The sequence below is a fragment of the Antedon bifida genome, chromosome 7 (assembly GCF_963402885.1).
Source record: "Antedon bifida chromosome 7, ecAntBifi1.1, whole genome shotgun sequence".
Lineage (NCBI taxonomy): Eukaryota > Metazoa > Echinodermata > Crinoidea > Comatulida > Antedonidae > Antedon > Antedon bifida.
In genome coordinates, this window is record NC_136232.1 from 24752537 (window position 1) to 24780428 (window position 27892).

At 34.9% G+C, this 27892-nt stretch overlaps 3 protein-coding genes and 1 pseudogene across 4 annotated transcripts; 3 read left to right on the plus strand and 1 right to left on the minus strand.

Annotated features, from left to right (window-relative positions):
* The first annotated feature begins 30 nt into the window (after positions 1 to 30).
* Positions 31 to 16435, plus strand: LOC144848738 (E3 ubiquitin-protein ligase SHPRH-like). 2 transcript variants are annotated; one of them, XM_078705604.1, is made up of 25 exons: positions 31 to 98; positions 385 to 1167; positions 1468 to 1683; positions 2162 to 2225; positions 2592 to 3480; positions 3974 to 4081; positions 4686 to 4812; positions 5285 to 5409; positions 5770 to 5848; positions 6028 to 6191; positions 6748 to 6855; positions 7320 to 7601; positions 7779 to 7955; positions 8775 to 8882; positions 9296 to 9432; positions 10010 to 10180; positions 10877 to 10945; positions 11464 to 11641; positions 12054 to 12194; positions 12332 to 12508; positions 13095 to 13289; positions 13994 to 14086; positions 14548 to 14819; positions 15059 to 15139; positions 15261 to 16435. In XM_078705604.1, exons 1-25 carry the CDS (start codon positions 44 to 46, stop codon positions 15607 to 15609), a joined length of 5148 nt encoding a protein of 1715 aa, XP_078561730.1. In that variant the 5' UTR covers positions 31 to 43; the 3' UTR covers positions 15610 to 16435. The 2 variants fall into 2 exon arrangements, with proteins under 2 accessions (XP_078561730.1, XP_078561731.1); XM_078705605.1 differs by having other exon boundaries at positions 74 to 98; positions 382 to 1167.
* On the plus strand, positions 8255 to 8372 carry LOC144849282 (5S ribosomal RNA; annotated as a pseudogene).
* Positions 16436 to 17228: 793 nt separating the features above from the next.
* Positions 17229 to 21068, minus strand: LOC144849065 (charged multivesicular body protein 1b-like). The gene is made up of 5 exons (XM_078706036.1): positions 20924 to 21068; positions 19974 to 20071; positions 19401 to 19616; positions 18928 to 19079; positions 17229 to 18513 (listed from the first exon to the last, which is right to left on the minus strand). The coding sequence occupies exons 1-5, from the start codon at positions 20940 to 20942 to the stop codon at positions 18399 to 18401; spliced, it is 600 nt and encodes a 199-aa protein (XP_078562162.1). The 5' UTR covers positions 20943 to 21068; the 3' UTR covers positions 17229 to 18398.
* A 1177-nt stretch (positions 21069 to 22245) lies between these two features.
* LOC144848781 (uncharacterized) lies at positions 22246 to 27624 on the plus strand. Its single transcript, XM_078705712.1, has 7 exons — positions 22246 to 22323; positions 22853 to 23009; positions 23118 to 23901; positions 24125 to 24273; positions 25293 to 25386; positions 25951 to 26055; positions 26199 to 27624. Exons 2-7 carry the CDS (start codon positions 22911 to 22913, stop codon positions 26339 to 26341), a joined length of 1374 nt encoding a protein of 457 aa, XP_078561838.1. The 5' UTR covers positions 22246 to 22323; positions 22853 to 22910; the 3' UTR covers positions 26342 to 27624.
* The last annotated feature ends 268 nt before the right edge of the window (positions 27625 to 27892 follow it).

A 27892-nucleotide genomic window follows, 5' to 3' on the forward strand; every position in this document is an offset into this window, starting at 1 on the left:
AGGTCAAGTCATGCATGTCCAACGCGCGAAGAGAGATGCACTGATGCAGAGAGAGAGGCGCACACGACACAACAACAACGAAATTACTATAAAAACGGGTCAGTCTAATTACCAAAAACAACCGAAAACAAACCGAAAACAGGGCATTGTTAGATAGAGTAGCCTAGGCCTAGCTAGCCAGCTGCTGCAACTAGAAAGTACTCTCTACTAGAGTCCTACATTCTTATTCCTAGACTAGGCCTAGTAGGCCTACTCTCTCTATCTAACACTCACTGTCCAGCCCCAGTGTTAAGTAAGATGCGAAAGTACAGTAGTAGTAGACCTAGCGGCGCGCTTTCATTCATTTCTGTGTCAAGATAAATACATATATCTTTTATTCAGCAGATTGCAAGATGCCACGTAAACGCAAGAAAGTTCCAGTTCGCATGGCTGATGAAAAACGGTCATGCCTTTCGTGGAATTTGCACTTAAGTGGCAACCTAGCACCAGCAACATCCGCCATTGATGAAGTTGAAAATGAAGCTCACACTAATGATCCATTCTCACTGACCAATATGCAAATTAGCAACCAACAACAACAAGTGCTTCATCCACATGAAATAAGTTTTCATCAGTACAAAGCATTATGGGACATTTCTGATTATAGCATAACAATCCATGATAAATCCCCACCCAAAAGCATATTCAAAATAGGAACGTTCACTCTTCAATTAAGTCCACATTCTTTGAAAACCGATGAAGACTGCCCTCTAGAAGATTCACCACCTGATTTATTACCGAAAACGCTACCATCTCATAACAAGTTTTCATTGTTCACAGTCACAGAAAATACAAAACGAAAATTTTACGTAGTTTTCGACAGCGATTCAAATAATGAAAACGTTAACTTTGGTGGACCGTACCTTTGTTTTGATGCTGGAATTGAGAGTATTACGAAGGATGCTTACATTGACGGGTTAGAGGTTGTCTGCCGTGTCGGTAGAGGCAAACACTTCAATGTGACAAAGGGGGAGTATTGCGCTCAGAAATCATCTGTGGATCTTGAAGTCTGGATAGGTGAAGCGGCGTTGAAAACGCCAAAGTTTGCTGCTGAATCCAGCAAACTGACGCATTTCCAAAAGTGTACACAGAGTGTCATGGAATGGTTGCGAGGAATTCATATTGAAGGTGATATATTTGAGTAAACCGACATTGGCCTTATCCCCTTTGAGAAGAGACCTATTAATTTTTGAAACCCCTACAAACTAATGAAACAGTCATAGAAAGCCCAATGTCAAAGCCTTCAACCTTCTTGTATAATAATGTCCAAATTTCCTATAATGAATATACTTGACTTAACTACACTATCAAACTTTATGTTCCAAAAAAATGTGATGTGCCCATATATGGACATAATGATGTCATATCACTACCATATTTGGGCACATTTACAAACAATTGTCTGCAATTAATAACTTCTCTTTTTAGATTCCACAGGATGTGTAACAAGACAACGTCAGGATTTTGACGATGTCTTTAAATTTGTCCGACAATTTCACAAAGAAGAAGACAAATCATGGCTTTACTCTATAGGCGATGTTCAACACGATAAACTTGTTCCTAAGCTGAGAGAATATCAGAAAGAAGCCGTCCAGTGGATGATAAAAAAAGAAAAACTAATAAATGATAAAAAAAAAGAAAATGGTAAATGAAAAAGAAATGAATTTACAAAATTTGAAATGGCACCTATTCATTCATGCATAACAATGGAAATTACATTACATTATAAATTCTGATTTAAGGGATCATAGTTACTGCAGTAACTGCATTGTTTTACTGCAATAATGCAAAGTTTTGTTTGTTTCTATGTAGACATTTATGAGGCAATAGCCATTGTAATAAACAGTTTGTGTAATTACCCAAACAAAGCTTATCAGATAAAACTACTACATTTTATTATTTAACCTGAATTTATTTAAAGCTTTGTCTACACTATCAAACTAGTTTGACAAAAGAAAGTGTGATGCGACCAAATAGTAGTGATATGTCAACATCATGTCCATATATGGGCGCATCACATTTGTTGTCACATAAAGTTTGATAGTGTGGACAGATTAAAAGAATAAAATGTAGTACAGTAGTAATATCTGATACACTTGAGATACAATTTCTATCTTTTTAGAGTTACATTGCCTTTGGACTAAACTGGATGGTTCTCCTCTATATTACAATGCTAATAGTGGAATGTAAGTTTTGTTATAATATTTTGATAGCCGATTCTACTGATGTATCTAGGCAAATGTCATAAGAAATTACATAGTATCATGGGACATTTCCTAAATACAGTGGTTGTTTTTTCCTTAACCGTAACCTAATCTTAAAAAATAAATACTATAGTACAGTTTTCGCATGTGATACTGTATCATGTAATATGTGTCAAAGGTCAAAAGACTGATGTAACATTCTCTAGCATTGACCTATTGTTGCCGCTGGTGACAGAATGCTGGTGAGTAGGGGTTATAATGATTATATTCCTAATTTCAAATCTGATGACCGGGATTCTTTTTCCACAGATAAAGCAAATTAATGAGACTTGTTTTTATTGCATTTAGATTTACACGTGTAAAGTTCCTCCAACCGCAGTCGTTCCCCGGTGGCATTCTTGCAGATGAAATGGGGCTTGGAAAGACGGTAGAAGTACTAGCGTTGATACTAAACCACAAGAGACATTGCTCACCAAATCCAGAAGTAAATGGCAGCTTAAGGAAATGTGATAACGAGAAAGACCTCGGAACAGATGGAGAATCAATAATGGAGATTTTTACGCAACCAAAAGAGGAAAGTGAACTATCACAGATGTTGATTGAAACTGTCAATGGAGAACCAGCTGGTACTGGTAAACCAACTAGTACAGGTGAACCAGCTGGTACTGGTAAGCTAAACAGTGGTTCATCAACTGAAACTAGTAAACCCATCTGCAATATTGACTCAACCACGACCAGTCTTGATGTACCAATGTGTAATGGTGACTCAACCACAACCAATCGTGATGTAGCAATGTGTAATGGTGACTCAACCACAACCAGTCTTGATGTACCAATGTGTAATGGTGACTCAACCACAACCAGTCTTGATGTACCAATGTGTAATGGTGACTCAACTACAACCAATCGTGATGTACCAATGTGTGATGGTGAACCAGCTGGAGAACACACAGAGATCAGTAGCTGTAGTGATGATGAAACATCAGATACTGATGGCGAAGCAGCCATTCCTGATAAACGTCGTAAACCAAAGAATACTAAGAAGAAGTCTTGTGAAACTGTTGTAGCTGGTGAGGCTAGAATATTGCAGTGTTTGTGCGGTATGCAAGAGGATGACTCTGATTTAGTTGTACAGTGTGTCAGGTGCAAAGTGTGGCAACATACTAAATGCGTCAACATGGATACAGACATACTGGACAAACAAGACTACCAATGTCCACATTGTTGGTCGTTAATAGTAAGAAATTTCATAATGATTTTTTTTTATATTTAATTTGACAATTCTTCTAAAGCTCTGTCTACACTATCAAACTAGTTTGACAACAAAAGTGTGATGTGCCCAAATTAGGTAGTGATATGACATCATCATGTCCATATATAGGCACATCACATTTTTTGGCATGTAAGATTTAAAAGTATAGACAGACCACATACATACAATTTTGTTGTGTAATCTTTTCATTTTGACATCTGAAGAAATTTAAATATTGTTATCACATTTAGAATACAATAATCCCATCATTTTGTCATCTAATGCTCTGTCTACACTATCAAACTAGTTTGACCAAAAAAAAGTGTGTGATGTGCCCAAATATGGTAATGATATGCTTAAATATGGTAGTGATATGACATCATCATGTCCATATATGGGCACATCACATTTGTTAGTGTAGACAAGTGTTTACATTGAACATTTTCACATTTCAAGAAATGATATTACCTCTTTCCAGGATGCAGTAAAATCGTCTGCTACTCTAATTGTCACACCAGCCGCCATCTGTCACCAGTGGGTTGATGAGATCAACCGCCATGTGAATCTTTCAGCAATTAAGATGTTGGTAAGTATTGGTTGTTTTTTAGAGCCACATGCCATCAGATTTCTTTTTCAGATAGTATATGCTCCCAAACATTACAAAAAAGACACTGAGGACAAATTTATATGTACCTCAGATTCCTTGTGTAACCTCAACCTTGTAGGTCAAAGGGTATACATATTGGTTGGCTGCTGGGCCTGATATCAAGCAAAGAAGCAAGCCCCAATGCCTCTGCATTTTCCTAGAATACGATTGATATTTCATTTTTTAAACAGGCTTGCACAGATTTGAACCCAACACCCTAGAACTTTTTGTCACAACAGATTGCATTATTTATGCATTATGTTATTTCAATGCAATCTAACAACAGGACACTGAGCTCGCTTTGCCAAGATAGGAACTCCTAACAGTCCTTTGATCTTATGTCTGGCTGCGACAAATACCAACAGTACTGTACTATGGACTAAATCTCTGCAGCATGTGGTGTCTGTTAAGGGGCGTGGAACTGATCGTGTCGCAGCCACAGATAAACCATTTGATGTCCAGAGCTCAGCATTCTGTTGTTAGATTGGTTAGTTATAAAATTTTACATATCTCAACATGCAGTTGTTTTTTATTTTGTTATTAGGTCTACAAAGGAATCAAGAAGCATGGTTATATTCAACCAAAAGAATTAGCATCCTATGACATAGTGCTGACAACCTATGATAAGCTGAGCTCAGAACTACACTATGTTGATCTACCTCATTGTAATGGTAAATAAACCTGCTTTGTTAAACCAGGCCATCTTTCAAGTCATATTCTCACTATTCTGCATTTGTTTTATAACACTCCTACTGTTCCAACTTTATTCAACCAATTTCCTGCTTCAACCTTCAATCAATGTCTTTAAGAGAATGTGGGGCTCATAATTTAGCATTTTTTTAATATCATAGATACTAAATGAACCAAATAAAACACAGTTGTAACGAAGGTTTGGACTACTGTAATAAACATATTTATATATTTTTATTATTTCTTTTGACTGGATTGCATTTTCAGTAACGTAGTACTGCTTTTCAAAATGGTCCAGTTACAAGGTTTAAAAGTAAAGACAAATTATAACATATATACAGAAAAATAAAAGCATACGTTTGGAAGATATATACACTGATACAGAAAACTTAGAAACAAATTTTCTTTTGTACATACAAAGAATGTAACAAGAATGTTTGTTGCTTTTTATAGATAATGCAGGACGTAAGCTTCGGCATGCTAAGCGTTACATGGCAACACCTAGCCCCTTGCCATTTGTGGAATGGTGGAGAGTGTGCCTGGATGAAGCCCAGATGATTGAGTCCCCAACAGCTAAGGTAAGAGAATAAGAGATGAATCTAACAAATGCTAGCTTGGATAGCAAGGGTAGATGCTAAAAGGGTAAGACTGGCCGGAGAGGGTTTAGAAGGTGGAGCTGCGGTGGGTTGTAATAATCTTTCAAGCTAAACAGGTTATGCTATGTTCGCACTGAGCCTTTATTTGGTCCAGTGACTAGAAAAATCTGGGGCATGCATCCGTGAGTGTTTTTATAAATTTTTAACTGACCATCAGACCACAATCCGGGCTTAGTGTGAAGTATATAGAGGGCGTTGATCTTGGCATTAAAAAGATTAAAAGCGTCTTATTGGAATGTTTCCTCGTTCATGATAACTTTTGAATATTTTGTTTACTTGTAGTCTGCTGAGATGGCATTGCGCTTAAAAGCTGTAAACAGATGGTGCGTCACTGGAACTCCTATTCAACGTAGTATGGATGGTAAGTTGAACAAATTAAATGTCCTTTCACCATGGCTTATTTCAAAACATTCCACCTAGTTTTAACTACACTTCCCTCTAGAACAACTCCATGTATTGAAAATGTTTTTACCCGCCCTGAGATTTTTTCATCTAAATTAAACACTTGTTACAATTCAATTAATCATAATTCTATTTTAGATCTTTATGGTCTGCTGTTGTTTATTGGAGTTGAGCCATATTGGGTTAAATGTTGGTGGGATCAGTTACTTTGCCGTCCATTCTATTTGGGAAAGACAAGGCCTATACAAGAAGCTGTTGCAGAAGTCCTTTGGCGAACATCAAAGAAAGATGTAATTGATCAAGTAAGTTAACCGGTTTAAGATGTAATTGATCAAGTAAGTTAACTGGTTTAAGATGTAATTGATCAAATAAGTTAACTGGTTTAATATGTAATTGATCAAGTAAGTTAACTGGTTTATATGTAATTGACCAAGTAAGTTAACTGGTTTAAGATGTAATTGACCATGTAAGTTAACTGGTTTGTGATGTAATTGATCAAGTAAGTTAACTGATTTAATAATTACATAAATACCACCTAGATGCACTTGGTGTATCTAGGCAAGTGTCAAAAAGATTGATAGTATCATGGGAAAGTTCCTAATACAGTCTCAAATGGGACATTGTTTTCACTGTAACTTTAACTTAATCCAAATTATGTACAGTATATAGGATATGCCCCTTTTCAGGGGACCCCTCTATTATGTTTTTTAACACTATTTAATAAGGATTCTGTGTTTGTAAAAGCTCAATTTGTTCCATCCAGGGACTGTTTGTATCGAGGGTTCACTAAATCAAGGGGTTGCTTATATCCAGGGTACTGTAATTACTTTTTAGACATGAAGGTCCTTTTCTCTGCAGATCAACCTTCCACCGCAGACAGAGGAGCGACATTGGTTGAAATTTTCACCGGTTGAGCAACATTTCTATAAGAAGCAGCACAGCGATTGTAGTGGCCGATTTATGTGGGTTAGTATAATTCGCACAAGATTATTTTTCGAGTGGTCGTAAAAGAAAGAAAATACAGGATTTGATCAACTAGTATTCATGTTTCCAACTTATCCATTGATAGAAAGTACTGATGAACATGTCAATTTTAGTTGATGAAAGATTGGAGATATATTTTTAGAAAATTTTTAAGCTTTATTTAAAATTGCAATGTCTGATCTTGTATCTGATAAAAATTTTGATGAGATGAATAGTTCATTCTGCATCTCTGTTTTTGTATTTTTAACATTTTTGAATTGTATATATCTCTGTTTCATAAACTGTGTATGTCTTTTTTATGAGATGCTAATAAATCAAATCAAAATCATCAAATATTCAGATTGTACATATTTCCATGAGATAATTTCTAGATTGGCTGTAAAATCAAAATGTTATTTGGTCAATTTTTGTTTAATTTGTTGGTTTCTTTCATAATAATATTTCAGGCATTACATAACCTTAGGAACACAGATCTGAAGACCAAACTATGCGACGTCGACAGAGACACTGTTCAAAAGCTCATGAACCCGTTGCTGCGATTACGTCAAGCCTGTTGCCATCCGCAAGCCGTCCGTGGTCAGTTCATCCCACTTCAGAAAGATTATCTCACAATGGATCAACTTCTGGTTTCATTGCAAGAAAAGGCCAAGATTGAAAGTGAAGAATGCCATCGTCAGTTGGTGTGCTCCCTCAACGGCTTGGCAGCTGTTCATATTATGAAATCTGAGGTATCTTTGTTTAATAATATTATTATTATTAAGAGTTGTACAGTATATTTGTTGTACAAATTTTTCCTACTGCATGCATCCATACAGACAGGGTATCAAAATGAGCACAGTTGTACTGGGAAGGTTTTTGTTTTCTTGCAGTAATAACTATTATTAAAAATGTTGTTATTACTGTAGATTGTTGAAGCAGTTGAGAAATACCGTGAAGTGCTACGTTCGTCGGAAGAATTTAAGGACAAGTTGCGTACTGATAAGCTACAGTTGTACCATGCTATGGTCAACTTGCATAAGCTGCTTGACACCAAACCAGCTGGCGTTCACCCTACGCTGCGAGATGACCAATTAAAAGAGAGGGTAAGTGAACATAAAAAAGAACTCAACTGTGGCTGATCTGTAGAGGGCCTACTCCAAACTGTAGACGACTAATAATACGTTTTTTATTATGTCGTGAGGTGTTTTCCCGAATGATCATAAGAATGATCATCAAAACGGTACTGTATTTGATCAACTAGCATTCTTGTCACCAACTAGCCATCCATTCATAGAAGTAGTGATGTAGTGATGTTGAAAAAATGTTATGAAGAATTGTATGTGAAGTTTTATGAAATTATGTCATTAGTGTTAATGTTTACATAATATATTAACAGTAATAATAATACGGCCATACCACGTTGAAACACCGGTTCTCGTCAGATCACCGAAGTTAAGCAACGTTGGACCCGGTTAGAGCTTAGATTGGAGAGCATCTGGGAATACTGGGTGCTGTATATGGAGCTGGGATCTCATTAGGCATTTGAAATCAGCACTGCTGACTCTTATGGCAGCCCCTGCAACTAGTATCTGCCTCAGACGTATTGGCTTATGCCTCTTCTCTGGTTAAGGTGGGCACTGGACGAGACAAGTCCTTGGTCAATGTTGGGACCAGCCAAAGGTGCTTTAAACAGTCATGGCTTAGTCATCATTCAGAAGAATAATTGACATTGTCGTTTACGACAGAAGTCGGCCATATATAACAGTAATATTTGTTAGTGTAGTTTTAAGATAATTTGGATATAAGGAGGAAAAGCAAGGATATTTGAAATTACAAATTTTAGGCAATCTTGTCAAAGGTCAAGCGCCCATAGCCTGGCACGTTTCAATATTCAATATTAATGAAGTTTGTTTATATTTCAGGCAGCTGAAATACATGATGGGTATATGGCTAAAGCGTTAGTGAAAGTGACCAGTGCGGAAGAAAACTTAAAGCTTATGCAAGAAACGTTACAAGACTTAGCCTCACAGGTTCATTCATACTTATATTTTCAATTGTTGTTGTATTTTATTTTATGTCTTTAGGTGCATGTGGCCAAGGATTGGCAATAGTAAATGAATCACTGTCCTATCAGATAGGTGGTAATCCCAGTGATACAGGGGCTATTTTGTGAACCAGTTCACCAGGGTAAACCCCTACTCGTCTTAAATGATGAACTGGGTTTTTGAAGTGCACATGGAGTATAAGTGTGTACATTGGACCTACGGTATAGTCCTTATCTGAGAAGACTTGTTCCACCACCAGAACTAAGAGCAAGTTGGCCTCGAACCCATGCCGATATTTTTTGCTCTTTTAAGTACGGTAAAGGGTGCCCCTGCCTTGTTCATACTTGATATATTAAGCTCCAAGAATTGATATAATATTTATTATTACCATTAATTAGGTTACAATAGATTCAAACTGGTGGATAGACGCCATTTACCTCTTCCAAGAACTTGAATTAGAAGATTTGATCACGAATAAGATAAAAGCTGACCTAGAGGCTAATGCTACTGTTGGTGTTGTCAGCGTAGTCAACAGGTAAGCCTAGCATATACCATGAAATTTATCCAACATAGCAAGATAGATTTCAACTGACTACGTATTGAATACTGGTCCTTGTAACCGTGATACTAGATCACATATGGTGGCTACTGACTGTATACAGTTAGCGCTTACGGACACTGCATGTTGATGTTCAAAACAATATCACTCCTTCACAAAACTAGACCACTATATATTTGATTTATATATTACAGGCTAAAGAGAAAAACAACAAACACAGAACATGAATTCTAAAGTTCCCTGTGATATACTTAATTTTAAATGGTAAAGATGTGGAAATGTGTGAGAATGAGAAAAGTTCCCCCCAACTGAGATTTGAACCCAGAACCTTCTGCTTGATATGCAGATGTCCTAACCATTAGACCACTGGGACTTTCATGGTATTGTTCAAGCTACGGTTTATAGTCCTTGTCCGAGAAGACTCGATGTTATGGCTACGTAATTACGATTCCACTGTCTTAACCGCTCTGCCACTCACTCTTTTCTGGTTCCTGAAGGTGTCCTCTTGTTTTACTCTATTTATATGATTTGTTTGTGTTGTTTTTTTTTTCAGATTTAGGGACCTGTCTGGTCTTCAGTTTCTCGTCGTTCGTCATCTGGATTTATTGAAGGAGAAACGGTTGGTAGTGCATGAAACAATCGATAGCCTGAACTGTGAACCCACAGATCAACTCATACAACAGTGTGTTGAATGCCATCGAAGAGAGAATGAGCCAAAAAGAACGTAAGTACATGTTAAGCTCTGTCTACATTATCAAACTAGTTTGACAAAAAAGTGTGATGTGCCCAAACATGGATGTGATTTGCCCAAATATGGTAGTGATATGACATCATCATGTCCATATATGGGCACATCACATACAGTTTGATAGTGTAGACAGAGCTTTATGTTTGGTTGTATCGAAATTATAGAATATTATTTTCTCAACTGCTTCTACAATCCATAATAATAATAATATTTATTAAAAATTGCTTATGTTTATTATTACTGCGAGAAAACAGTGTTGCTCGAAAGCTCTGCTAATTTTTCTGGCTGTTTTACTTTATTGTTTTGATTTAGCTTTTTTGCTTATTTTATTTTGTATCTCCATTGAGATCTAGCCACTGATACCCACAGCATTGTCATTTTTCTGTAATTTGCCTTTGAATTTATATTATATAATAGAGCGTTTTCGCATTTTTTTTCTATTGCATACATCCATGCATATGAGCTATCAAAATGACCAGAAGATTATAAACTGCATCTGAAAAGTATCCGCCATCTTTCATCCAATATGGCGGTGATCAAAAATCTTGTTGCTTGTATTCAATATCATTTTTACTGTTGGATTTAATGATAAAAGAAGAAGACATTGTGTTGTATATTTATTTATTGGTTCTTCAAGTTTACTAAATAATTGAGTTTTATCATATTTTACAGATGTCCCTTTTGTGTAGCAGACACAGTGTTTGATGACTATCAAGTCCTACTTTTTGCTTTTAGCACAACGTAAGTAGCTCAGCTCAGTTTTTTAAAGCTTATTAAATTCTTTTATAGTTTGTTTGTTATTTTTATTGCACACCAAGGATAACCCATTAAGTCCTTAAGCTCTGTCTGCACTATCAAACTTATGTGATGTGCCCATATATGGACAAGATGATGTCATATCACTACCATATTTGGGCATATCACTACCTTTTTTGTCAAACTGGTTTGATAGTTTAGACATAGCTTTAGACTTGTTTCCGGTGGGGTCCTTCTGGTGATAAATTGATCCATGCTCTTGTTCGAAGCGTGTACTGCGTTCTTTAACATGCACATGAGCCATGTTGTGCGCATGACCATCGAAGACGTCGGCTAATACACATGTGTAGAGAGGGATTGGGAAGATGGAAACATGAATACGCATGAGTTTAAGCTGGCGCTTTCAATTCACGAGAACAAATTTGACCTAGTGGAAAATAGGCTTAAGGTTGATTGTAGGTTGATTAGCTTATTTATATTGTCATATGTTTCGTTTCTCTTAGAAATAAGAAGGTTAATGGGAGAGAGTTGAAAAAACAGCAAGGAACGCGGGCTATGAATGAGGTTGAGCGCATTCTACGTACGTTGCTGTCATGTTGCAAGAATGTCGTCAGTGATTACCTTGTCAAAGAAGGAACGGTTCACATTGAAACATTAGAATCCTACAGGAAAGAATATAAGGTAATACATTTTGGTTAAAACTTTAACAAAATGTTTGTTATAAAATTAATCAAAACAAATCTAGGGCCAGCTTATAATTCTTAAAGATGTATTGTCCGCCAAAGCATGACAAAAAAAAAGTGGAATTAAATTAAAAAAACAAAAAAATGATTTCACTTGTAAAAAGACAATGGGCTTCTACCAAAATCATCAATATTTTAAGAGTATAAAATAAAATGCCAGAAAACTTAGTATGAATAGAAAAGTGAGTTTTTATTTACTTTACTGTTGACAAGTATTTTTACTTATTGGATTCCTAAAATAGTAGTCAGTATTTATCTTTAAATGTACGATTTTATTTACATTTTCTGTTTTGATGATGGTGAAATTTAAAAAAAACTAAATGTTAAATTGTCTTTGTCTTTTCTGCTAGCTGTTACGTGGTATGCGAATAGCATTAGATAATCGTGTAGGTGCATTGGATGAGTTATTGATGGCTACTACGCGCCTCAGAGTACGACATTCTTGGGAACCAGTCGATCCTAAGATAACGTATGTTATTGGGGCAGGGCAGGTAAAATGTTTTTTTTTTTACTTTGTGCTAAAAATGTTTGTAAGTTCACATACAAAATCCATAAGCTCTGTCTACACTATCAAACTAGTTTGACAAAAAAAGTGTTTTGTTTAATTCGTAATACATTTTTATTCTAGATTGAACAACAATGGTACAAGTTACTGAACGACCATGTCTTTGCTACGAATGAGTTGCGAAAGAAACTAAGTCAGCAACTTTATCTGGCCAACTTGGCAACATCAGGCTTCAGTAAACAAGAAAACGGAGAAAATCCAGAGCAATGCCCCATATGCGTTGCCCCGCTCGGTTGCCAGGTAATCTTTGAATTTAACCCAATTTAAAAATAATTATTAAGATCTTTTTTTGTATTATTAACCATCTAAATGAACTATTATTTCATAATAGGGGGTTAAATAAAAAGCCATTTGGCACACTCAATAAGTGTTTCCGTCACACAGTTGTGTCCTTAGTAGGGTTGACCATAGTGTTAAAACATATATTTTCCCTCATTTTGCGGGAAAGTGTCCCTCCACATTATCTTAACAAACTTATTAAACCATATGTCCCACTACGCAGAGGTCTTCATTTTGAACGGATCTTCTTTTGTTAACACCACCTAGAACCAACCTAAAATCCGTGCCTAATGGCTTTTTTGCTCAGGTACCAGAGATCTGGAACCAACTTCCTCATTCCATCCGTTACACTCCATCCTCTTTTCAACTCAAACCTCCTGAAAACTCACCTTTTTCAATAGTTATTCTTTTCATGTTGCGCTGTGAGGCCCTGGTAAATAGCGCTTTATAAATTGTCGATATTATCATTATTAATAGGAAGGGTTTTATAATAATCATCATCAATCTTTCTGATATTATATTAATATGATATATTTTATGTTTTTAGTGGACAGTGTTACAATGTGGTCATTGTTTCTGTAATGAATGTATGGATATTTTCATACAAAGACACTCCTCAATTGGATCACGAAAATCCATCAAGTGTCCCACGTGTCGTTCATCTACTTACGTGACGGAAATATCATACATTAGTACGCGGTTGAAGGAAAGCGATCTTGATGAAAATGGAGTGAAAGTTAAAGTAAGAAATGTTTTGTTCAAGCGTCCGATTCTTTATACTGTATCTCCACTGGAACTACAGTATTATGGGGAAATTCTGTAATACAGTGTCACATGTGTATCATATGTGGCACCTGTGTCCTTTGTTTTTGGCTAAGATCTGTAGTAATATCTGTTCTTGTCTTCTATTATGTTAAGAATAGAAGACAAAATTAATTTTAAGAAAAATGTTAAATCACAACCAAATAACTATAAGTCAATCATAGTCTTTAATTTAACTGGTTTTATATATTATTGTTTTTGTTATATTTACGTGTTAAATGCAATACTTTGTAATGTTTATATTTTTTATTTTAGATTATAAAAGGATCCTAATGGAAATAAGCTAATAAGCTTTTTGGGCTATCCTGGAAAATCTTTTATAAATGTATTATTTGTAATGTCAGTAATTTATGTTATCACTTTGTATGTATTTTTTATGATGATTTTCCTAACAAATTCAAATCAAATCAAGTTTAATTTTAGGATTATGGCCTATAATACAGGTGACATATGTGACACTGTATCATAAAATGTGCCTATGATACTGATACAAAATATAGATACATTACAAGCAACTTAATTTCATATTTCAAACAAATTTATAAGGAAAGTGTTCTGTCTGCTTTTGAAAAAAATGAATATCGTTAATTAATTAATCTTAATGTGTATGTTTTTCTTTTTTAGGGTGGACACTCCACAAAGATAGAAGCTGTGATAAAAACACTTCTCACAATCCAAATGCAACAGCCTGGTGCTAAGTCTATAGTTTTCTCAACGGTAAATCTTAAACAAAAGTTTTAGACATTCTGTAGGTGTTTTCAAAAAGACAGTAATTGAGAATAGCATTCATGAGAGTATAATTCAATGCTAGAGTATAATCAAGATTTAAATCAGTGATAAATTTGGTCATGATGCTTATATATATTTCAATGTTATTGTAACCAGGTATTAGCCATATACTTTCTTGACTGTTGTTGTTTTCTGACTAGGCTAGGAGGCACCTGATCCCTGAAAAGATCAAGACTTAACCAGTTAGCGGTGATGGTATATCCCCATACTCCGGTTTGGGTGCTAGCTTGGTGTTTTTGCACTCTTCCCTTTGGTTTCCACTCTTTCTCTTTATTGTCGAGCGCATAGAGACATCGTTTATTTGCGCTATATAAATCTATTATTATTATACTGAACAAATTATTAAAGGGGTAGTTTAAGAAATTGATTTTCTATTTTTTAAATCTCAGTGGACAGATGTGTTAGACGTTATAGCTCAAGGTTTGCGAGACAACGATGTTGATTATCGTCAGGTTCAGTATGGCGGACATCCGCAATTCCAAAGTAGACTCATGGAATTCAAGCATGATGAAAAAATTACAACTCTTCTACTTCCCGTCCAATCAGGAGCCAAGGGGCTGAATGTTATCGAAGCAACTCATGTGCTATTGGTTGAACCGATTTTAAATGTGGCCAATGAGCTTCAAGCGATTGGGAGAGTTCATCGTATTGGACAAACTAAGTAAGATTGTATTCATTTTATTTTCGCCTAAATATTACATAAAAAAACACAATGAAAAGAAGGAGTCACTATCACCAGGAATGTTATGATCTTTCAACTTCAGCTTACAGCAACAAAACACATTAAATGATAAAAGTTATTGTACAAAAATTGATTGATTGATTGATTTGATAAACAAATATGCTTTATATTACAAAAAAGTTCAGAATTAAAATTGCTTTGTTTTGCTTTTTTTCCAGACCTACTGTAGTGCATCGATTTTTAATAGCGAATACAATCGAAGAGCGTATACATGCCATGTTGCAAACAACCCAGAATAAGTAAGTTTAAAACAAAATATGAATTCTGTTTGTGTGGATAGGTGGACGGTGGATAATTTTATGTATATAGCGCAAGAATAAAAATGCCAAAAACGACAAAATTTCAATTTTGTTTTTTTAGTGCATCAGTAAACTCAAGTGAGTTGGAGCTTGGAGGTCTCAGTCTTGGAGATTTAAAAGATATATTTTCAGATGACATAGGAACGTATTGTTTGACTAGTGACCCTAATGAAAGTGGCTTCGCAGAGGCTGTGTCCGGTGATGTACCTTCAACGTCGACAAACATTCCCAATACGTCTTCTACTAGTACCCATCCATCTACGTCAGATGACCAGGGATCATTTTTGACCAGCGAACATAATGAAAGTGGCTTCGCAGATGGTGTGGCCGATGATGTACCTTCAACATCGACAAACATTCCAAATACATCTTCAACCCATCCATCTACGTCTGATGACCAGGGATCATAATGAAAGTGGCTTCGCAGAGGTTGTGTCTGATGATGTTCCATCAACATCAAAAAACATTCCCAATACATCTTCAATTAATACCCATTGATCAGATGACCAGGGATCACATGACCCATTGATCTATCTACATCAGGTGATTAGGGATCACATGACCCATTGATCCATCTACATCATATTACCAGGGATCACATGACCCATTGATCCATCTACATCAAGTGACTAGGGATCACATGACCCATTGGTCCATCTACATCATATTACCAAGGATCACATGACCCATTGATCCATCTACATCAAGTTTGACCCAGTGACTTTTCTTGCACACACACGTTCTATGTTGATCACATGATATAGTCACCAGTTTGGTTGACCTTTGAACTTTTTTGTTTTGATATATGCACTATTTTCTTAAAATTGGAAATATATTTATGAGAGAAAAAGAAAGAATAACATATATTTTATAGTTGGTGTTTTACGAGTTAAGTACTTTTGTGAGTTATGTCACAGTTGGATGAGATGACCTTTGACTTTTCTATAGTACGCACTATTTATTAACATAAATTATTATATTTATTAAACTATGTAAAATTAACGGTGAACCATAATTTGATTAGAGGAATAATTGCAATTTGATTTTTGTTTTGTAATCGTTTATACCTTAAGCGAAACCTTGAATAATGTTTGACACATTTGTTGTCCAATCACAAATCTTTCATAAGATACAGAACAAATTAATAGAGTTCAGACAATATGTTGATTTAATCATGACAGTTAAAATAATGTTTTTTTTTGTTACAAAAAGAAAATTAAATTTATTAAAATAGAAGTATGGTATTTTGATTTCTTTTAAAACTCGTTTTAACAATACATTGCTGATGTGGCACTTCAGCACGTCTTCTGCTGATGTGGCACTTCAGCACGTCTTCTGCTGATGTGACACTTCAGCACGTCTTCTGCTGATGTGACACTTCAGCACGTCTTCTGCTGATGTGACACTTCAGCACGTCTTCTGCTGATGTGACACTTCACCACATCTTCTGCTGATGTGACACTTCACGTCTTCTGCTGATGTGACACTTCACCACATCTTCTGCTGATGTGACACTTCACCACATCTTCTGCTGATGTGACACTTCACGTCTTCTGCTGATGTGACACTTCACCACATCTTCTGCTGATGTGACACTTCACGTCTTCTGCTGATGTGACACTTCACCACGTCTTCTGCTGATGTGACACTTCACCACATCTTCTGCTGATGCGACACTTCAGCACGTCTTCTGCTGATGTGACACTTCAGCACGTCTGCTGCTGATGCGACACTTCAGCACGTCTTCTGCTGATGCGACACTTCAGCACGTCTTCTGCTGATGTAGTGCTACAGCAGGTTTTCTGCTGATGTGGCACTTCACCATCATTTTTCCGACTTTGTCCTTGACCAGCAAAATTACTTTTTCCCTTCTATATTATGCGCTATTGAATGTCATTTAGGCTGTAGGCTGGAAGAATTTTAGCAGAAAGTAATCTGGGATGGTAGGCAAATAGGATCTGGACTTACTGGTAGATCTTGCAATTTTAAATTTAAATCCAATCAAAATACAATTGTACACATAAACATATATCGGTAATGTTATTTATTAATCAACAGAGGTATACATAATTTAACTAAAGTAAATGTATCTGACAGTCAATGAAAACAATAGATTTTAACGTCCTAATAAATAATTACAGTAACATCCTTCATCTACATTCATAGCATTTGTAATTGTTCTGCGTCTATGGTTGACATGCACCTAGTTCTCTGTGCCGATAAACAGAATAAAGACACAAGGTCAACCTTGACGATAGAAAACAATGCATCAGACGTATGGTTGACCTTCATGATAAAAAAACAATGCATCAAATATACCGGTAGACAAAGGATTGACCATGCTTATAGGAAATAATTAATTGAATGCAATGGTTTAACCATGCAGATAGCTTTCACACTAAATATCAACTATTGGCACAGTCAACTATGCTGATAGTAATATTAATTTGCATGCACTGTTCTGATGACCTCATCCACATTTGTACATGCACTGTAAAGCCTATTCTTGTCTTATGTTTCAATTTATGAAAACAAATTTTTCTTTATTCATAATTTTTATTCCATTTCAGAAAGGAAAGTTATTGACACTTATGACTGCAATTTGCAAAAAAGTATTGATATATAAATAATAGAAAATAATTTCAATTTATGGTACTAAAAATAGACAAAAAAATATATATCACATTTTTGTATTGTATATATAACACTAGTGTTTTGATGTATTCGGTTACAAAAATAAATTAATAAAACTAAACTAAGAAAATAGTTTTGAAAAAAGTTCAGTGAGATGGATAGCAACAGGAACATGCAGTATGAGGTAAAAATACAGTATCATAAAAATTATTTACTGATAACATGCTTATAAACATTGTCTTTTTGCCTAATAGTTTTGCATAAATATCTCAATTCTAGCATAGAATGTTATCGATACCAAGATCCATCAATACTACACAGATGCAGAAGCAACAATTTGATGCTAAAATGTTTCATGGAAAGTGTGACATTTTACTCTGGTATGCAACAACATTGAATGTGAAAATCCTTTTTATATTTCTTTATTAAATTCCAAAACCCTTTCCTTATGGTCATACTATTTTTCAAAATAAATTCCCCAAACCCTTCTGTGTTATTCAAAATAAAACAAAAACATGCATTTGGATAAAATGTACTATTTCTCAATATATTCATAGACTGCCCTCTATGTGTTCCTGAGTTTTGATAGTCTCTGCGTTAATTCATCTTGTTCAGCCGTCGAGGCTCCCATACTAAGTGCACTGGTTTGACCAGTAGGTAATTCCATATTTAGTTCCAAACTGTTTAAAGAACAAATAGATGTTTAGTTCAGATAAATATATACATGTACATAAAATATTTATACTGGACGACCTCTTCAGTCAAAGACTGGTCTCCCAGAGGGCCCAGTTACAATCAGTGGTTGTGTGTGTACTAGTACATCGGGATAACCCCCTACTCATCTCGAAATATGTACTAGGTTCTTTAAAGTGCACATGAGCTAGATGTATACACTGGACCTATGGTTTATTATAGTCCTTATCCAAGAAGACTCGTTCTACCACCAGGACCATGGAGCAAGTGAGCCTTGAACCCTTGCCGATGTTATGGCTACGTATTACGGTTCCACTGTCTTAACCACTCGGCACTCACTCAACACAATTAATTGTGTGACCAAACCAGGAGCGCTATAAACTCGAGAACGCTGTACTTACCCAGCTTCGTCCGCTACTTGTTGCATCAGACTATCAACGTCCGCTTGTGGCGTACTCATTGTCGTTGAAGAGCTCATCGTCTCTTCCATACTTGCCGATTGTACATCCAGGTTTTCAAATTGCTTTTCAAATTTTTCCATCAGGGCTGAAACCTAAAATTACCAAATGAATAATTTAGATATATTGGCATAGTCTCTCAATAAAAGTAGGTGGTTATATCTCACTTTAAAATATTGAAATATCACCTATTTCAATAGTTATTCTTTTCATGTTGCGCTGTGAGACTCCGGTAAGGAGCGCTTTATAAATGTTCGATATTTTTATTATTTTATTATTACATAAAACAAATAATCAATGTACAAATAATTTCATCGAGTGAAAGATGAAATGTTCTATATTTTCACCTCATGAGATTATTTGTACCATTGCACTCATAAACATTAATTATTATTTGTATGATAAATTGTGATTACCTTTTCTAAGTTCATTGACCTCATAGCACTATCCATCGACTTGACCACCCCAGCCATTGATGATGTCACTTTCTTCATTGCCACGGCTGATTGCACACGACTAGCGACAGCGTCAACGCGTGCACTCATGCGTAACATATTCAATGCTTGGTTCTTGTTTCTTATAGAGTTTTCTGCGTGTATTTTGGCGCCATCCACGTTTCCCTTTTGAATAGCCTAAAAATAAACGGTTTATACTTAAATGCGCTTTCTCTTTGTAATGGACTATCAAAGCACAGTTGACTAGATGTTACACATACAACTTTCATCTCCTAAGTGTTCCTTTGTGTCCAGTTTCCACTAAACGGCACTCATTAGTACGTTCTCAGGGCTGAAATGGACCACCAATACACCAGGGTACCCCTACCAAAAGATGCACTGTGTTCTTTAAAGTACACACAGTATAGATGTGTACAATGGACCTACAGATTTAAGTCCTAATCTGTGAAAACTATGGTTGAAAATAAACTTTTGTTTTGTAATACAACTTTAAAGCATAAATAAAACAAAACAAATAAAAATAGTAAATTTTACCTTTTTTAATTTCATTTTCTCTGCTTTTTCTTCCTTTTCACATCTCTTTGACTCTCTTTGCAGTGATTTCGCAGAAAATTTCAAATTAAAAAGATGTTCTTCAATTAGGTTAGGGGTATTAGCACTTTGTTTACTCATATTAATAGAATTATTTTACTTAAAATAAGTCTAAACGATCTAAAATACAAATCCCAACAATACAGATCCCTAAATTGCACCTACTACTAGGCCTAAGCACAGTATTATACAGTAAGTTCAGATGGAATGAATAATTCATTATTGCTTTATTTGTTTATCAGAATTGCAGGTAGATGATGAATAGGGCCTGTAAGTTATTTAAGGACGGTTTGTTACCATAGTGATTAAAAACAGTAAACAGAATATAATATGGCATGTGGATTTATCCATTTCTGTTCTCACTCCAATAACGCATCAATAACAGTAGTTAGAGGAATGAATTCGTAACCAGTTTGAAAAGTGGCTGTTGTTGAAATTTATACATAGTGCATTGTAAGATATTGTGAATAGGTTAGTAGCGGTGGTTGTACTATTAGTAATCAAACAGATTCTATACATGCCCAGCAGCAACAGCAAAAAGCTCCATCTTTTAAAACTTGAATTTACAGGGGGGAAAGAGAAAGAGTAAATAAATTTAAATTTCTAATTTAAACTTATCACCAAATAAATGGATTAATCAATCAATAATAAGTCATAAGTAGCCAGGAGACTGCTTACCAAATCACCACCAGGCCAGGGAGCCAGGAACCTCCGTCAGTGGGTGCACGTCCAGCTGAGCTAGCTAGGTAGCTTATTATCTTGGCTCCTGGGTGGGCCTAGCTGGCTAGCCTACATACTACTACTAGCTAGGCCTGGCCTAGGATAGATGCCAGCTAGCCTGCTGAAACTTTCAGTGTCATTTTTCATAGTCTAAACTAAACTTTAAAGGATACTTTCCATTTGTGAAGACATTTTCGAATATCTATGTTTAACAAGTTGTTATAGCAATTGATGTTTTGCTGTCAGAGTGTCGGTGAATATTGGAATAAAATATAGCACTCACTCTGATGACCATGAATAATATTCTTTGGTCTGGTGGTTTATTATGATTGTTCCGTATTTAGAAGTATGACGTATTGTGTGTCAAGATATTTAGGCTCGTCCGATTATGTATTTTATTATCAAATTAAATTATAATAAAAAATATGCAAAAATATACTTATTATAAAAATAATAACGCTATAATGTCAGAATTAAATATTTACTTAAATAATATTATTTCAATATATATATTTTATTATAATATAATGCATTTATTAAGCTAGTTTTGTAAGTGTTTTGGTCGGCTGTTTTATATCAATGTCGTCTGCTCAACTTTATGTAATAAACTTTATGGGACAAACAAATTTATCACATCACTACAGTACCATTTGGGCATATCACTACCATATTTGGGTCACACAATTTTCGTCAAACTAGTTTGATAGTGTAGACAGATCTTTGAATTGATTATCAAATCAGATTTTGAATACTGTAGGTTATTGTGTAGTTTTAACAAAGTTAATCACTTCCGTAGAAAAAAAACCCAAAAATAATGTTTAACTTATAAAATGAAAAAAAATAAATGGTTAAATTCAACCAAAAACTCACTTTACTTTAAATAGGCCTACAGTATTTTTCAAGTAAACTTTTTATTTTTCGATCCAATTTTTGGTAAAAAGTTATAATAGTACTGTCCAAACCAGAACGGATTACGTATTAAAACATTACAGTATTTAAAATGGCTCTAATTCAATTCAACTTTATTTTCAGACAAACTGTCCATGAATACAAAGCTAATATAGGTGTTCGACTCTATTCTACAGACTTACAACAATAAAACATTAAGGACATGGTATAAATTCATATTAATATTTTATTTTAGGTGGACACATCCCTTTTGTCAATTTTATGTTAAGCATATATTTTAGCATTATTTTGTATTTAAAAGTGCGTTTACGGTTATTATTACTATTAGGTCTCACGTGGAATGACTATACAGTAGTATGTTGTCTATCAATTGTTGTAACTGTATATTTTAAAAAAAAATGTTTTCTATTACCAGAATAACTGGCATTATGTTTTTAAAATTTTAAAATGTTATTATAAAGTATTATATAATAGTGAACGTCTTTTCAAACGAATCGTTTTTTTCAATATTTAAAAATTTAGACCTTTTAGCTATAAACTTTACTGTTGCGCCAACAGGTGGCGCTGTTGTGGTTCACTTGATTCTCGCGACTTTCATCATTTCCCCGTATCGTATAAATAGTACCTGCCTTGATTTTATAAGAAAAATTAATTTAAATGTCAGGTGAGTAAACGCCACACCTTTTTTAAATAAACTAAATAACATTAAATGAATTCAACATTATATGTGTCGGTTAATTCCACCATCAGGCCTATATATATATAATAGACCTTAAGACTGAAGAAGAAGTAGTAGGCGCTAGGCCCTATATAGGCTAGCCTAGGCCTAGGCCTAATAGCCTAGTCTTCTAGCTCTAGAGTAGTCTAGTAGCCTAGTACTACTATAGGCCTTGTGTAGGGGTACAGGCCTCCTCTATTTTTTAGGCCTAGCTAGGCTAGTTAGGACAGGCCTAACTAATGCACTACATGGGAGTGTCATTTTCGCGCAACTAATGTGGCATTTACCATAAATTATATGTGCAAGAGTACCATAACTAAATTCGATAACAAGGCCTAGCTCTAGGCCTATATTCGTGCCAATCGACAATGTGTCATTGTTATGTCATAAGCCTCTTCTATTTTAATATCCAGGATCCGCCCCTGATCTTGCCAAATTTTTATTATATTACAGTATTTTTTTTATAATATTCCAGATTCATGTTTTCAAGCGGGTAATGAAGCGTTTTTTTTTATAAAATATGAAACGATAAAATGGCAACATCAGCAGATTCAAATCATCATATGCTGCAATGTTTGAGTGCAGCTTTTCCTCATATTCCAGATAATTACATCCGCAGCGTTATTGCACAGGTCAGTAGTCTATGGTGTTCACCTACAGTACTGTATAGTTCGGTAAAAAGATGAATTAAAATATAGTTTTTAACGATTAATTTTTTTTTACATTTACTTTTTTCGCAGAATCCTAATAATTATGAAGCTTGTCGACTAGTATTGCAATCTTATCCAGCTAGTTATAAAACAACAGCGAATCCCAATCAAAATATAGAACTTAGATATAATGCAAACGGTGTACATCATGGACATTCTCCACCTCAAAAGCACCGGTACAGTGAACCCAATGTTGCTGTACACTATGAACGAAGTATATCGGAGGCTTCGATACATCTTGACGCAAAACAAAGACCCGTCTCCGCTCCACCTGATAAATCAACATTCATGCTCCAATACCCTTATACACCGCCATATGTACCATATACATACCATAACCGAAGTGCGCCACCGCAACCACGTTTATACTCTACGACTGCGAGTGTGTACATAAAGCAGCCAGAACGTCATTCCCCTGTACCAATGTCGGATCCGCGGTATGTTGCCAATGACAGCCATTATCCATACAATGTCGGTTCTACATCGCAAACGTCCGATAACACAGTTATATCAAGTTTGAATTACCACAGACAAAGTTTACCAGTGACCCCGACATCCAGCAGGTCAAATGCCGTATTGCACCACGCAAACACAAGTCCTATGCTCGGTAGACACTACCTCGGGAAACAACTCAAACCGCTTTTAATCTCTACTCCTAATGATCTATCCCTTGGTACGCCAGCACCGATTAAGCCGATGATGTCGCCAGCGTCTAGCCTGAGCTCTCTGACGGATAGTCCAGAGTTGAAACCAGATATGAACCAACCACCATTACCAATCACCAAAGAACAGGAGGAATATGCATATACACAAGGTATAGTATAATACCGTACTAGTTTCCATTATAACATTGGTTCAAGGATGTAGCCAATCAGACAAAATGATTCATGTGTGCACGCTCTATTTTTTCACTATCATGCACTGGGGTGTAATAGTGTGCAGCAAAAAAGCATAACAGCACTCTGTGTGTACATCGTATGGCAGATTACCAATTGTCTACCAATTAAGTACACGGCTATGTTGAATTTCTTTTTCAGCCTTGCTTCTTCATCAAAAAATGAGATCTGAACGTTTAGATAAAGATTATAAAGAAGAAAAAGAATTCCTTGAAAAGTTAAAGCAAGAAGTAGAAGAAATGGAAAAACAACTGGCAACCAAACGAGCAATTAAATCCACACAGTGTACGGTAGGTTGGAGCAAGGCAATCTAACAACAGGACAGAGTTCGCCTTGCCAAGATAGAAACTATTAAAGATGTATTGTCCCCCAAAAACATGAAAAATGAAGATTAATTAAATCAGACTTTGAATATGCTATATTGTAGTTTTAATCTAGTTAATCACTTCAATAGAAAAAAAAATCGGAAAAAATCATGTTTTCACTTATAAAATGACAAAATAAATGGTAAAATTCAACCAAAAATCCATTGGCTGGCAGCCAATTTGACCATTTTGTGCTTTAAATTACATTTTTTCAGGTAAATACATTTTTTTCGATCCAATTTTTTGTCAAAGTTGATAACTATTATGTTACATTAAAATGGAATATTCAACCAAAATTTTTTTAAGAATTATTTTTTCAGGGGGACAATACATCTTTAACAGTCCTTTGATCTTATGTCTGGCTGCTACAAATACCAACAGTACAGTACTATGGACAAAATCTCTGCAGCATGCGGTGTCTGTTAGAGAAGTGGAACTGAATGTGTCACAGCCACAGATAAACCCTTTGATCTCCAGAGCATCCTGTTGTTTGATTGCCGTGGTTATTTATACTATTTTACTTATCTATATAGTGGTATTGCTATTGTATATTCTCCGCTGCGCGCGCAGTGTCTGAATGGGCGTGGAACTGATCGTGTGGCAGCCACAGATAAATCCTTTGATCTCGGGAGTTCATCCTGTGGTTGTCTATTAGAACAATGGTCGCAATGGAATTTGCCACTCTAATATTTAATTGCAGTCATATAATAGTAATCTGTTGTAAAATTGAAGTTTTCCAATAAATTATTATTATTCTATGCCTCTTACCACTTGGTTGTGTTTTTTATATTATATAAAATGTCATTGGTAATTTAGCATGTTTACTATTTTATGAAAATGTAATTTTTAAAGTAAAAATGTGTGTTACTTTTAAAACATCACAATCTTCTAAAATTGCACATGTTTGTACAATGCTAATGATATTTGTGTGTTTAATTTTGTAGGCAAAAACGATTACAAAACTTTCAGAAGACAATAGACAGCTAGCTATTGATATTGAATGCATGACACGTGAGATAGAACTACATAAGAATCAAGGTATGTTTTACTGAATCTCCAAAGGTCTGTCTACACTATCAAACTAGTTTGAGAAAAAAGTGTGCCCAAATATGGTTGTGATATGCTTCTTCTTTTTTTTTTACACCATATTTAATGAGGGTGATCCATTCAGCAATTGCTGATCATTAGGGACCCTCAGAGGTTCACAAGACAAACATATACACAAGATGCTCTACATAAACAAAGTCTTATTACAGTCTTTGAGAGTGGAGTTGTAATTTTGTCCTTGGGAAAAAAATCCTGACATGCGACGGGAACCCAGGACCAAGCATCATACTTGATTATGTTAGTGACATCAACATGTCCATATATGGGCACATCACATTTTTTTGTCGCATAATCAACATGCTGCAACGTATGAGCACTGGTGCGTGACAGAGTAGGGGACATGGCTTAATTTTTTTAAGCCGTGATTTTAATCTCTAGTTACTTATATATTTAATCTCTTTGGTTTTTGTATATGACACTATTTTTAGAAGTGCACCCTCTAGTGTTAGCTTAGATGAAAAAAATACTGGACATCGTGAATATACTTTTTTACAGGAAAGAATCAAGAAGGATTTTATGAAAATATAGGATACACAGGTGCTCCAGGACCAGTACAGCCAGGCCACCCTGACCCTAGGGCAATTGTTCCACAATTTAAAGGTAATAAATGTTATTATTTATTTTAATCACTGGTTGGGAGAGATTTTTCACCCAAAAAAAGACCAAGTTTTTCAACTGATTCTGTGATTATTTTTTTTTTTATTTTTTTTTTTTTTGCTTCATGTTTGGTTTGTTTTTTCTAGTTCCGTCTGTGCGTGAAGGCGATGATGGGTACGTATATGTCATGGAACCGGACGAAGATCAACAATGGAGTTGTCGACTCTGTACCTTCCTAAATCACCCCGCCCTCAGCAAATGTGAAACGTGTGATTCCCCGCGAGATTGAATCAGTTTATGCAAATTGTATGAAGTAAGACAGCGTGGAGGAAAATGTTCGAGAGATATCTGTTCTGTCTTGTCGGAAATCCTAAGCAAGATGCTTAACTCTCATTGGCTCATCTGGTGGTAATGTGTACACAAGAGCCTTATATAGTATTTAAAAGATAGAGAAACATGTTATTATCAACATTTTATCATCATGTTATCATGATTTCATCAACATGTTATCATTTCATAAACATATTATTTCATCAACATGTTATTATCATAATGTTATCAACATTTCATCATCATGTTATCATTTTATCAACTTGTTATCATTTTATCATCATGTTATCAACATTTCATCAACATGTTATCATAATGTTATCAACATTTCATCAACATGTTATCATTTTATCAACATTTCATCAACATTATCATAATGTTAGGTTGCCACAGTTCCATAGTGGATCCTATTTCTCACTCTCGCAATTATTGATTATTATTATTACATCATTTGATACACGTTGTTGATCAATAATCAATAGGTTCATCATATCTATATATTTTTTTACTCAGAATTATCGTAGATGCCTTAGAAAATTATGAACAATATTTATATCGCGCTATTACAATAGTATAAGGAAAGTTTGTAAAATTATGTAGATATGACGAGGATTTAAGGATAGTATAAACTAAAACCCTGTCTACACTATCAAACTAGTTCAACAAAAAAAAGTATGATGTGCCCAAATATGGTAGTGATATGCCCAAATATGGTAGTGATATGACATCATGTCCATATATGGGCACATCACATTTTTTGTCACATAAAGTTTGATATGTTTATCAAATAAACAAATATATATTATTTTTAGAGGAGTGGAAATTGTTTGTCACTCTCCACTTTTAAGGTTTTTAAGGATTTTCTAAGTTCCTCTATGTTGAAACAGAGGCACTAATTAGGTTTTTAAATATAAAATGTTATATAATATCTAAAGTTTTGATTTTGAACATTTATTTTGATATTTTTTTAAACTATCATACATTTTTACTTTCCTTTATTTTATTATATAATTTTTATTATTATAACAGCAATTGTTGGAATATTTAGTGCAATGATGATGATTAAAATGAAGTTAAATTGAATGTTCGCACTGAATTTAAACATTTTGTTTTATTAAAATTACAATTAGCAGTAAGAATTGACGTTTTTAAAATTGAAAGTTTAGCATCAAAAGCTATAAAAAGATATTTCTTGAATGTGTGACATGAGGGAGAATAAATATCGAGATGGGCGGGGGGGGGGGGGGGGGTGGTGGATGGAGGGAAATAAAACATTGATATGTGCGTAGAATGTTTTATTAATTTTTAATAATTTATTTATTTGATTTATAACGAATTTGATAACTTGGTAATAACTTATGCATAAATTGAAAATATTGTTTAACTTTTCAAATCTTTCATTTATTATGGCAAGCAAGCATTTATTTGTGATTATATAATTATGTTGTTTTAATTTAAAAACATGGAATAGTTAATGTATATATAATAGTAGTATATAAATAGGTGCTAA

Coding starts and splice junctions, on each gene's coding strand:
- LOC144848781 (XM_078705712.1), top strand. CDS start 22,911: ATGGCAACATCAGCAGATTCAAATCATCATATGCTGCAATGTTTGAGT. Junction 23,010..23,117: donor TCCGCAGCGTTATTGCACAG/GTCAGTAGTCTA, acceptor CTTTTTTCGCAG/AATCCTAATAATTATGAAGC. Junction 23,902..24,124: donor GGAATATGCATATACACAAG/GTATAGTATAAT, acceptor TTTCTTTTTCAG/CCTTGCTTCTTCATCAAAAA.
- LOC144849065 (XM_078706036.1), bottom strand. Junction 19,617..19,973: donor AGAAAATGAAATTAAAAAAG/GTAAAATTTACT, acceptor GTTTATTTTTAG/GCTATTCAAAAGGGAAACGT. Junction 18,514..18,927: donor CAAGTAGCGGACGAAGCTGG/GTAAGTACAGCG, acceptor TTCTTTAAACAG/TTTGGAACTAAATATGGAAT.
- LOC144848738 (XM_078705604.1), top strand. CDS start 44: ATGCAGAGAGAGAGGCGCACACGACACAACAACAACGAAATTACTATA. Junction 4,082..4,685: donor TTTCAGCAATTAAGATGTTG/GTAAGTATTGGT, acceptor TTTTGTTATTAG/GTCTACAAAGGAATCAAGAA. Junction 7,602..7,778: donor TTCATATTATGAAATCTGAG/GTATCTTTGTTT, acceptor TTATTACTGTAG/ATTGTTGAAGCAGTTGAGAA.